The sequence below is a fragment of the Zonotrichia leucophrys genome, chromosome 2, assembly GCF_028769735.1.
Source record: "Zonotrichia leucophrys gambelii isolate GWCS_2022_RI chromosome 2, RI_Zleu_2.0, whole genome shotgun sequence".
In the NCBI taxonomy this organism is placed as follows: Eukaryota; Metazoa; Chordata; class Aves; order Passeriformes; family Passerellidae; genus Zonotrichia; species Zonotrichia leucophrys.
In genome coordinates this window covers 26,761,541-26,774,918 of record NC_088171.1, presented here as the reverse complement: position 1 = coordinate 26,774,918, position 13,378 = coordinate 26,761,541, and the positions used below count along the sequence as shown (strand labels likewise).

General features: G+C 37.4%; 1 protein-coding gene across 2 annotated transcripts in view; it reads right to left on the bottom strand.

Moving 5' to 3' along the window:
• Positions 1-13,378, bottom strand: part of GLCCI1 (glucocorticoid induced 1) — a 52,249-nt gene that overhangs the window by 19,510 nt on the left and 19,361 nt on the right. For both annotated transcript variants that reach the window (XM_064704371.1, XM_064704373.1), the window contains exons 2-3: positions 12,749-12,900; positions 4,705-4,791 (exon numbers count right to left, since the gene is read on the bottom strand). In XM_064704371.1, the coding sequence (XP_064560441.1) occupies positions 4,705-4,791; positions 12,749-12,900 (239 nt within the window). The remainder of the gene's footprint in view (positions 1-4,704; positions 4,792-12,748; positions 12,901-13,378) is intronic.

Sequence of the window (13,378 nt, the reverse complement as noted above, 5' to 3'; positions counted from 1 at the left end):
TGTGCAAATCATCACAAAAACATCTAATCTGTATCCTAAAACACCCACTTGTTGGAGATATTTAAGCCTTAGCCTTGCATATATGCGCCCTTAGATCCATTACATGTGAATAATTTTTGTTTACCAATTCAAATGCTCTCCCTGCCTACCTAACTTGAAGATGGTCAGAAGATTCTCCTTAGAAAATACAGTTATTTTCTTAGAGGTTACAGCTGAAAGTGAAACACAGCCAAAAAAAAAAAAAAATCAAGGAATTCATCAAGGAGTAAACTCAATTTGAATTCTTTTTCCAATGTTCGAATGCCAGTTGTTATCTAAAACTGTTTTGCTATATTTCAATGTGTAAACATATATGGTAGTAAATTTCAAAAAATATATTTTAATTCACATTTGGCAAGTACTCTCATGTGACTGCATGGAGAGAGAAAACACAGCACAGATCTGTGCACATTTCAAAAGAATTAAGAAAATTTTAGACTTTGCTCTTCCAAGTGACTGTAGTCTGCAATGCTGCTGATGCAGTGGAAAGACTCTTTTCTTCACCTATTTTAAAGTAATTTATAAAAAACCCCCACCAACAAAAAACGCTGAGAACAAAGAGCAGTGCATCAGAAACCTACACAAAGTCATTAAGGGCACAAAGTCCTTCATGGTTTACCGTCAGCCAAAGGTAAGATGACCATCCAGGATTACTGAACAAACAAGTCAGGAAAATCTCCTATAAAAATATCTTTTACTTGCTAAGTTATTTCTATTGCTCAAAGCTGTACAATGAATAATATGAATTTTCTCTATGCCACTTGTGACATGCATGCAGTCTAATATAACTAATGGCACAAAATTGAGAAATAACCAGATTAGGTCAGTTCTTTACAACACTGGGATAATCTAAATATCCTGGTAATTTTTCCCTTTTGAAGGGACCTAGATGCAGACTAAGATGAAGGAACCTGACACACCCCACCATACCTCTCAAATGCTCACTAATATTTACCAGTCACTAGGATGCATTTCTACAGCTCAGCCTACACAACATGGCAACTTCCTATTGCTGATCAAGCCACAAACTCCTTGTTAATGAGTGAGCTCCATCTCATTCATTAAATGTTTGTTAATAAATGAGTTAGCCAGTAGGTCAAAGAGCAAAACAAGCATTAGAAATTTTCCCTAAACCTTTCAATACAATCTTTCAATTGTTATATGAAAGCACATTAGGCATGCAAGCTCTCATATTCAATTCTCTTTTATTCCTAAGTCCTTTTCAAGCACTCTGTTAGAGCAAAAGGGACCTTCTAATGGGGGGCTGCTGCTGTCTGTGTAACAGACACAGCACAGAGCTGCTTAAGGGAAGTGAAATGTCAGCTGTCTGAAATATGTCTTTAAAAACCTATACAAAGCAAAAACTAATCGTTTTAAATAAAGGGTTTTTCCCAGTTCTGGGTAAATTCCAGTTCAGGGTAAGCTATAACTAAAATTGTCCCTGAACAACAACAAGAGCATTTCAAACTAAGTATTCAGGTTGAAATGGGAAAAATATGAGTGTCCAGTATAAAGACTGACCACAATCTTTATGTCCCAGTCAAGACATGTATCTACTGAAACAATGTTAAAGCAGTGTGACATCATCTTAGACAAGTCACACTTAAGACTTCTTAAAATCAAGTAGTAGAGCCTTTCAGAATAAACAAATTCTTTAAAAGTAGATTTTGTTATGAAATGACTAAAGCAAAGTTTATATTGAGAGCTAAGGACTTCTAAATTTCTAATAGACTCACAACAAGAAAGCAAATATAGATCTATTTTAGTGCTAGACAGCCTTAATCCTGACACACAGCTATTTCAATTAAGGGCAAAGTTTCACTACCAAAACTGAAATCCTTTTTGTAAGTGGCCATTCTGAAATCATTTGCTTGTTTGGATGTTTTCGTTTTAAAATCTTTAAAAAAGAGTTAGCAGTATTAAAGAAATTTATTTAATTTTAATAGTACTCAAATTAACCAAGGGAAAAACTAATTTTTGAACTTAAATGCACAATCTTATTTTATCAAAACCAGTAACTATCACACAAGCGTTTAGCTAATTTACACTACCAATATATTAAAAAAATGCTAGAAATCATTACAATAATTTCTGCAGTAAGAAAACATGAACACAAATTGCTAAAACAAGTCATGGAAACTGCCAACAGCTATCTACTTGTTTACTGTCAAATATTGTAAAAAACAATTCAAAATTCTGAGCAGAATGTTACCTACACTACACATAAGAAATGCAGTTGCCCAGGAGAAGGTGATATTTTCATTTTCATTACTTATGCTCTTGCTTTCAGCTGCCAATAGCTTTGTCAGATGTCTACCATGCAACATTCTACTCCATCTCCTTCCCATCAGAGACTTCAGTAGAAGTGCCAGGGCTGTTTAAGAATGTGATTTAAAACGAAAGGGAGGGTGGAAGAGATTTTACCATTTACCAAAAGGCATTTTAGGTGCCAAAGCACATTACTTTAAGCTTTCTACCTGCATTGTTCTGTTCTCCACTGTTTTGGATGAAAAAGCCAAACATTTGCCTGAGGGTCCTTTATGCTGCAAATGTGCTCCTCTAGTCCCCGGGAAGAATCTTTACATTTGGTGAAGCTTTGGCAAAAAATTCAGTTTGCACATGTTCAAGAAAGATATCTGGAACTGGCAGCTACACTTGTTAACAATTCTGTCTCCCATGGGCTTTACAGTTTGAGTAGAACCACACCAGGGAATTTCTCCTTCCAGGAACTGCAGATTAATGTGGTACAAAGAAACCAAGTGCACAGACACTGCTGGTATTGAACAAACACTTAACACCCACCACACAGGCTGACACTGAGGGAAAGGAAAAAGAAAGATATAAAATAGAAGCCAAACAATGGATAGCCAGAACTAACAAGGAGCTGGAAGTTAAGAAACTAAGAATTCAAATAGGGTAGATGAAGAGTGGCTGGACGATGCATGAAGTATGACATGGGTTATGAACCCAAGGAACTAGAAAGGTAAGAAAATCGGCCTGAGTAGCTGGAGAAAGGGAAACAGAGGAAGGGGAAGAACTGTATGCTGAAGAAGAAAAGGGTAGGTTTTGGGGTGAACAACCATTGCAAAGTTTGGATAGCAACAACTCTCTTCCACAGAACCGATTTTGTCTACTAAGGCATTCTAGCAAAAAAAGGAACTGTGAAGCACATTGACCACACATTTCATATCATTCTCTTGTGGTCAGTACACCAAGAGGGTGGCAACCCAGCACAATGGATCACTGTTATCAAATGGCAGAGACTTGCTTACATGCTGAAGGGTTCACTATCACTGACAGCCACAGGCCCGTGGTGAAGAAGAGCTGCTTGTTGCACAAACTGATAGGAAACTGCCAGAGTATGAAGGATAGTCTCTCAGCAAAGGCAAGGAAACATTATCCTAGAGAAACAGATGCTACTCCTGTCTGTATGATCATTTCTTTGGGCTGGTAGGTAAAGTTTAAGCCAAAACTTCTCAGACACAAAACTCCTTCCACACTTATTTCTCATCACTTAATCTGTGACTGTGAATGCTTCCTCACAGCTGCAGGTGAAGTCATCCAAGCAACTCAAGGCCCATGTACCAATACATCAAGGCTTCATAAGATGTATTCTGTGAGATGGGAACAAAAAACCCTCTTTTGATCAACCTATCTTTGGCCCAGGACCTCACCTTTACAAATGAGGCTATTGCACCAATGGATTGCAAGATTGTTCTGTATTTGTCAAATGTGGTTTTAAATTTTGAGGAATTAAACTTGCACCACTCCTTCTGACAATTATCCTATCAATGGCTGTCCAGAAGACTATATACTGCCTTTTAACTTCTTCTCCTTAGATAACCTATACATTCCTTCTCATTTTTGAAGGCCCTATTCAACAGGGAGTCAGGAAAGAGCATGCAAAAAGTCCAGAGTGAAAGAGAAAAGTTTCATCATGGAAACATGCTGCAAGATTCATTTTTCTAAAAGAGAAGTGTAGTTCTTGAAGAGAGGACACACTCTTCCTGACAGAGGCATGAGGCTGAATGTAGCCCCTTATTAGGTTCTGGACAGATTTAGTTACTCAAACTCTGGACAACAGGGAGGCTATTGGGACAAAAACTGAGATACTGTCATTTCAGCTGAGCTGGAGACCATTTTACTGTATCAACTTCCTCATCATGCAAATCCACTTTTTGTAGATTCTTTCCAGTTGCAATTGTAGTCTACAGTAAAATATTTATGATTACAGACCATTTCAAGTACTCATACCCTTACTGTATCAACACTTTTTTTGTGGAAGTGGTGTCCTCTCCATCTCCAACCTAAAATCCGAACAAAATTTCTGAGCAAGGATATGTGAACATACCACCTGACACGTGCCTCTTCCAGGAGAGCAGCGTTAAAGGTCAGAAAGCTAACTAACACTGAAAAAGAAGCTGGTTCCTCAAGGCTCACTCTGGCCACTCTTTCACAATCAACACTTCATACTATGCAGGGAGGAAGTCCAACAAGCATAAAATAACAATCACTCTTCAAACAACTCTTAGACTGGGAGTAAAACCTGTTTCAAAAGCAAAAGAGGAGAGGGAAAGGGTGCAGTTTCCTGGACTCCAGATAGGGTTTAAAAAACGTCTTGGGCTTATCAAAACTTGAAAGGCTCCACTGTGCAAAACTTCTCACCTCTTTCAGCTGATCAGCACTTCCCCACGATGCCGAGCGCTGGTGGGATCTCTTTTCTGCTCCCTCCTCGGCCCAACAGCTGGGTGTCTACAAGGGAAAAGAAAAGAAAATATGCTGTACTGAGTCCTCCAGGTGAGAAAAGCTTCTGGCACAAATTACTGCCTTACTCTTTAGGCAGTGTCAGTTATGTGAATAAATTTTAGAACCCAATATGCAGCACTAATAATCTCAATAAATAAAAAGCAATATAGAAAACAAAGCTTTGTAAACCTGCACTTACAAAGGATGACAACAATGCACATTACTGAAGAAGGAATCAGAGGCCTGACAAAAAAACCTTACCTGGCTGCTCCCACTGTGCTTTGGCATCCATGTCTACATTTCACTTAGTGGACAGTTTTTAGAAATCCACAGCATTAAAAAAACTGTAGAACAAACTCAAGCCAGGATTCAATTCTCCCACCTGTCTTCCTCAACCACTGGACCACAGAACCAATCCCTTTTTGCTAACTCTGACTAGATGAGAGTTTTATACACCATTTATTACTTCTGGCACAACTTCCATGAGCAGCACAGTAACAAGCAGGCCTTTTCCAGCCATATCTCAAAGCCTGTAAGTCTGGTAACTGTCCTTAAATGTAGGAGCTAAAATTAAACCCCAAAGACTGAGAAGCATCAGAAAGCCCAAACTCTCAACCACTATGCTTATTTGCCACAAGGCTATAATGAAAATTGAGGTTATCCACCAGAATTCCTGAACAAGAGAGTCACAGGAACAATGGAAGCATCTAAAATTCAGGAAGAGTTTGGGATATGAACTATATGAAACTCAGTGCTATTGGCACATAAATATACATGTTTATGTTGGGATTTTTTTTCCTGACTACTAGTATTAGCTCTTTCACAGTAAGTACCCAAGAAATAAAACTGTATCACTGAAAATAACAATTTGTCCATGGGGTTTTTAAGGGAGGGGACCACTGCTAACACTTCTAGGGAGACAAAACCCCAGCCCACAAGACAAATAGGATATAGGATGCACATGCCTGTGGGACTTGTTCTCATGCATGCAAACCCTGCTCCTCCACAGCTTCCCTTACTCTTGCTTCCCATCTAGGATCTGGAAGCTTTTGTAGTACCCACATGGATGCCTGAGACTGTTTATCTGGCTCAGGGAGCAGGCTGGACACCACTCTGGAGAACACCATCAAACCAAACCCTTCAGCTGGTCCCTGCCCTGCAAGGGGAGCTGGGAGCAGCCCCAGGGCCAGGCCAGCCATGGCACTATCGAGCTCAGAACTGTAACTTCAGAGCATGGGCTGCACCTCCACCACCACCACACTGCCATGGTGTTCTAGAGCCCACAGCCCAGCACCTAACCCATCAGCGCTAACATTTCATCTGCTCTGCCTGTGTGCACAGGCCTACAAAACCCTCCTGTGTTTTCTCCCACCCCTGCACTTTCCATGGTTTTGGTGGGGCTTTTTCTCTGTTATTTTTACACCACCAGTAATATTTCCACCAAAGACCCAGCCAGCTGTGTGGGTGACTAGAAAACCAAATGGAAAAAGTCAGTCTTGCAGTTTTTTTCACGACTGAAAAAGTAAACCCCTATATGAAAAGTTAAGAGTTCTGTGTACTTATTACATGGCTCTGTTATGAAATACCCACTTCTGTTTGGGTCTGGGGAAGAAACCAGAAGATAATGTCGTTATGAAAAAAAATAATAAAATCAAATGTGAAAAGTTAAAACAGCTACTTAAACTATGTGAAAGATAAGGCAGACCCTCAGAGCCAGGCAGCACTTCACTCTCCTGACCCAAAGCAGAGCCTCTGCCATATGCATGTGCTACCTGTGTGTATGCATCTGCTTGCTCTGCATTTTAACAGAGCCACCTTCTAAATAATTACTTGGTTTTGCAGATTCATCTCCCTGAAATTTGTGTGGAAGACATTCTGTTGGGTTCAAATGTTGTTTTTTTAAACATTGAAGGAGCTTGCAGATTCCTACTAAACTAGTAAAAATGAGGAAAATGTTTTACTTTTTTAAAATCAGAGGCTTTCACAATCTGTTACAATTTACTTTGCAATTTAAATTGCTCTTACAATATTTTACTATATCCCGAGTACAGCTGGAACCATATCCTCACATGACACCAGCAATAAAAAGGCAATTCCAAGAAAATTTATCTTCTAAAGAATGTCTTCTGAATACAGCACTGCTCCACCATTTGGGGAACACCAGGATGAAGCAGAACCAGGCAGTCTGGGGGCCTAAATACTTACCTGTAGTGCAGAAGGGTGTACCAGGGATCACTATAAGCTCATATCCTTTCACCTACAGCTTAATAAACTGAAAAGATATCAAGAATCTAAAAAGCCAAACTGACTTTCTCAATACAGAGAAGTAAACTGTTAAAAACCAAAACAAATATGTAGAACACGCAAGCCTGACTGTATTTTTAACAAACAGATATTGATCCAGATAGCAAGAACAAAACACAAACTAAGATCAACCCCTGAAGACCACCACTGACTGCTAGGAGAGACAGGTGGGAATCCTTATAGTACAGAGGATCTACTCAGAAATCAAAAATAAAAATCAGAAAATATCTATTCACTTAATACTAAATTTTGTACTTGTTCAAGAATGCTTTGACATTCTCTTCCACTGAAATAGCATCCCCCTTGAGACAAGCACTACATAGATGCTTTCAGCCCCTGGTAAACTGAGTCAAGACACAACCTGCAAAGGATACATACACAGTATACAGGGGGCAGACTACCTGTGAACCCCATTTTACCTGCAGTATTAGATTACAAACATTGTATGGTGCTCCTAGCACAGTACTGAAGTCAGACAGTGTTACATTTATGGACTATTTAGAGGCAAATTTAAAAAAGAAAAAGCTTTACAAAAATAATACAACATAAGTGGTTACTAGAATATTATTACAAGGTAGTCTTCTTCAAACCCTGGAAATCGCTGCTTGCAATATGCTGTAATGCACATTAAATAAAGAATAATTTTAAGTTTGTAACAACAAATCTTTGTATTCAAGCAAAAGTTTTTAAAAAACAAACAGAAGCACTGCAGACTTGTTGTATTCAAACAAATTCTGCTTTTCTAAGGTTAGCTTATGTATGAACACCTCATATCTCACTTAAATGCTGTCATTTAGATCACAAATAAGATGGGGGTGTGTAGCACCCACAATCTGTCACATTACACGGAAATTGTTTTCTCATATTATTTACAACTTCCACAAAACAAGCTTATCAATGGAAGCCTTCATTTGAAGCTGCAAGTGTGCTCCTGAAGTGTTAAACATATGAAAAAAATAACATTAAAGCCAGAATGTAATTCAGAATTGTATTAGAAGAAAAATTTCTGAATCATAAACAAAACCACAGTTGCTGCACTTCAAGTCAGAGAGAGGGTGAGAGTACCTCCCACAGTAAGAGATGTCAGGCACTATCTGAAACTGGTAACATTTCAAAGCATCACAGAAGTGATGCACTGAATTTCATGACAAAGGATTAGTCCTGCAAGGCCACACTAAGAAGCTGAGATTTTAGGGGGAGATCCTTGAAAACACTGGATAATGCATGCTGCAGCTACAACACACGGATCCCTTGTTTTCAAGATGTTAAGGTTTGTGGTCCATTTCGGCTGACACATGGAACAGACATACTCAGAATGTCACATCAGTTTGTTCTCTTCAGCCTTCATGTAAATCACAATTACCATAGCTCTAATTCACCCAGCCTGGTAGAGCTCAGCTCTTCTTCCAACACATTTGGTAACCCTGCCTTGCTTTTCCATCCATGCCAGGGACATACACCTACATTCTTTCCACCTAGATCAGAATGACTGCATAGCATACCAAGCTACCTAAACCTAAAATAATACTGTGTTACCTTAAGTATCTCATATTTATTGCCAGCCTTTCACTCCAATTATTACATCCAGCCAGCACTCTGGAATATCTACATATATCTATGCTTTACAGGGGAAGCAATATGTTTTTGAAAAACTTCCACATTCAAAAGAAACCCAATGGCAGCACTAGAAGATAAAAACTGATGTGTTTTCAGGTATTTCTAAAGCATTCAAAGGCCATCTAGAAACTTTACAAAGAGAAATTGCCTAGTTAGAAGTCAATTTGACTGCAGATGATCACTTTTAAACATCAGACAGGTTAAGTCAGAATGACAAATTCACAGCTCTATGACATATCTTATTCCCTGTCCTTTCTGCCAATATACATCATTAAAATATCCCACAAAAATCAATTATAACTAATACACCAGTAATAAAGCTTCATGGAATTGAGCCTCTTTGTTTATGTCTTTTAATATTACAGAAAAAAAAACTACCCAGAAGAAAAAAAGTGTCTAATGACAGCTAGCTACTTTAAAGCCTTGATCTACCCATAAGAGAAACATATTTTAGCCTAGAAACTCTGCATTATTCTCTAGGTTAGAGAGAAATAAAAATTCTGAAAGGCATTTTGCAAACTTTCTTCAGTTTCATTTGTTCCATACCTAATTGCCATATACAATGAGAAAAACTGGATTCCAATATCTCTGGATGTGCCTAAGTCATCAACTGGAAATCACGGGATAATAAAATGCCACTAGGCCATTTGTTCGTTCCCTTGTATTATTTAGATTGAGAAAGACTCCATGACGAACTTTAACTGACAATACTTTTGTTATGACATCAACATCATGTTTCTTTTTAATCTCTTTTTTTAATTTTATAAATATCTTTTAAATTACATAGCTACTGCCAAAAAATTATATTTATGAATTCTGACAATTATCCAAATGTTTCTGAAGATTCCAAGGTGAGACAGCCATTTCAACATTGAGTTGTTCTTTACACTATGAAGGGGGAAATACTTAAATGATGAAGCATAAAGAAGCGGCGTACAAAATTGTTCCATCAGTGCTCCCAAAAGAGACAGAAAAATGGGGAAAGAAATTGTACTGAGTTTTAAATGGCCTTAATGAAAAGTTCAGATTTTACACAAGGAAAGGAAAGTAGGACAATGGAAGAACTCAGAAGGGGATCAAAAAGTATACCAACACAAGTAACTTCTTATAATAAGAAGTTTACCTGCATTTCTAAAATACTTAAAACACTACTAAATAAAATTGCATACCTCTGGTAATCCAAAATGTGGTGTTCCTTAAAGATCAGCCAGTTGCACGTATATGCACATATACACACACAAACATACACACAGAATTCTGAGAAATACTGAATTGTACAAATACCACAATGCAGTGTTACAGTGCATTTTTCCAAAAGCAAACAAACAACCACTTCTCTTCTGTACTTTCAGTCAAAACACTTGGGGCAAGTGAGAGAGACACAGAAATATGAACTGTGGTTCCTATTCTCCAAGATATGACAAGCTAAACCAAGCAGAATTCTGTTCCCTCCCTTCTATTATTATGAAGACACATTTTATTCGTGAGTACTATACAAGCTGAAAGAATTTAAGTGGAAACAAGGACTTGGAATAAAGCTCATTAAAGGCTCATCTGATCACCATGAAGACCAGAAACTCTCTCTTCTTTAAAAAACAAGAATTCTAAGAAAGTTGGAACAGCCATAATCACCACCTTAACAAAACTGAACAAAATTTGGATTTTAGGTTAACATTTAATTAGGAACAAAATATACCCTTGAAAGAGAAATAATTATTCCACCTACAATGTAGTTATACTGAAAACACTGTTCTTGAATTTAGAAGTAAAACAAGAGATAACTTATTCTCCAATGAAACGTGCTCACACAGAAAAATGGTTTATTGATTTTCATCAACTTCTTTTTATTTAACTTAATTTGCTATGCATGCATCCTATCAACAACTTGGAACTCATCCTCAGGTCTTGAAATTAGATATACTTCAAACTACACAGAGCTCAAACAACAAAAACCCAGACACACACCAAAACATAAGACAATGTTTTATGATCATCTACAGCCTCCCTAGTGAGCATTTTATTTGGGGAAAAAAAACCCCAAAACAAACAAACAACAAAAAAAAAACACCCAAAAAATCCCAAAAACAAAAAACCCAACCAACCCAAAAAAAACCCCCAAAAAATAAAACCAAAAAAAAACACCAAACCACCAAACAAAAAAAGTCCTCCAGGCTGGACATCAGTGTGCATATCAATATGCTTGTTCCATTTTACATATTCATAGTCCCAAGTAGTGACTCAACTTAAGCACTGATAAATGGTTGAGTCTGGCACAATTTGAATAAAAAGACAGCTAATAGAATTCCATGCTGGAAAATATCCACAAATGCAAACCTTGAGATCTACCTGTTCCTACTCCTTTGAAATAATGCTTCATTTTGTAATGACAACAGTCTGCTTTTCCTCTCTTTTATACTTGATTATGCTGAAAAAGTAAAATTTCAGTTTTAGTTTCTGAATGAGGCAAAGGGAGGCAGTCAAACATTCACATAACCTGAACATTTACTTGAGCTCACTAGGAAAGCACTTTTACTGCCAAATACTTGGAGCTGAAATATTTATAGAACAGTTTGTTTATCTTTTCTGTAACTAGTGAAAATGTTTGTTTCTGAATGTTTAAATATTCTAAATTTTCTATTCATAAGGGTATTTGTAAAGATTGATATGGATATGCATTTTAAGAGAGAGGTTGAGAAATACAGTAACTACAAAGCTTTCAAAACAGAAAGACTTTAAAGTCATAGTATTGTGAAAACAAGGCATCTTGAAAATAAATCCAGGATTAAGGGCTTTTTAAGTAGATCTTTTGTGACAGTAAATATGACTGCTGTTTTTTGGCTAAAACTTACTGTCTCGTTTCAAAATGAGCAGGACATGAAGACAGTCTTTTCCAAAGGTTCTGCATTACAGTTTCTAAAAATTTTCTTGGAACATTTTAATCATCAGTTTCTCAAATTCATTAAGTAAGATTTCTGAAACGTACAGACCCATTTTTTTCTTTTCTAAGCATTCTGTACTTATCTTTACCCCATCAAAGGGCTTCCTGTGCCACACAACACCATATTTTAGAGATGAGGAAACTTCTATATACATTCTAACTTGTCCTGAGAAACTCAGTATTACACAAAAGACTAGATTCATAGAATCTAGTTCAAGAGCCATGATAACTATGGATCAGAATTGTGGCACAAGAGATAAACAACTGATTTAACAACCAAACCTACGTGGCCTGCTAGACTGAAACTAGAACTAAAGAGAGCTAGTTTCTTCTAGTTTCCAATTTAGTTTGGAAGACAAACTCAGATGGCTTATTCCAAACCTCAAAAGTACTGCTGGAAAAAAGAATGCAGCTCCTTTGATAATAACTGGAGAGGGGTGGTTAGAATTACATATTTTTTGTCTGACAGTGATCATCTTTGCAGGCAACAAGCTCCAGCACAAGGAGGAAGCAGGCAAGAAAGAACATTCACCTTTCTAGTCAAAGAGCACTGGAGCAACAGAATGCCCCAGCAACCTACCTGCCAGAGGGTCCTGCTAAGGACAGAGCCCTGAAGAGAATCCAAGGCTACACAAGAGTATCAGGCCATGAATAACCTCAGTGGCCCTCCCTCAGTCCCACACACACAGACAAACACACAGTTTTTGAGACCGACAGATTTATTACCATGATTTAGTAAAATCTTTTAGTTTGTCAGCCACTGTTACATGGATGCTTTTTCTTAAGTAACACTCAGCAGAATTTACCATATAGCAGCTTTAAAATAAACCAGATACAAGGCTGAGATTGGTATCTGCTTATTTAGCCTCAATAGATCTGACCACATCAAGAAAATTATTTTTAACAACTGTTTTCTAAAACCATAAAAATATTATCCTTGCATATGATGTTACTGCATTGGCAAAGATTAAAAAAAACTACTGTAACTTATTTTAGAATTTCATATTTCTAATAAAATTAAGTGAATCCACATTCCTTCAGAATTAAAGTGAGTAGACATCAATTATATGAAACATCTCTGTTGTCTTGTTTTACTGCTTTTACCTGAGTAGATTTATCTTTCATACATGAAGGGTAGTGTACATGGGGATCACGTGGCCACTGTCCTGTGAGGTAAGGTCCTGTTATTGTGTCCAAAGAAGAAGTTCGCCTTATGGTACCAGAAGTTCTGATTTGCTGGGATTTTGGCCTGTCCACTGTAGAAAACCAGAACAAAATCAACAAAAAAGTCAGGCTAAATTTGATGTGAAATGTTAAAAGCTAGCTATGACACACAATGGCAAGAACACATCAGAAACCTTTGTCTAAATGCCAAGCTGAAAAGAATGCCATCACATCAAAGCAAATACATCAGACAAAAAAGAAAAACAGAAAAGGGAAAATGTAACAGTTACAAAAACCCCAATGCTTAAGGTGTTCCTATCTGCAAAGAACTGGGCTACTTATGCTATGTATTTTCATCAGCAAAAAACACCAAGCAAATTTAAATACAGTGATGATGCAACTCAGGAAAGCCAGACATGCAGAAATAGAAAATACAGCATAGCACTTTTTAAGTCAGCTTGCTTAACTTCCTAAGTACTAAAATACAAATCACGAGAAAAATAGTGGTTGTTAAGAGGATGCATATCTGATTTATCCTCTTTTCCATATTATTTCATAATTTAAATCAAT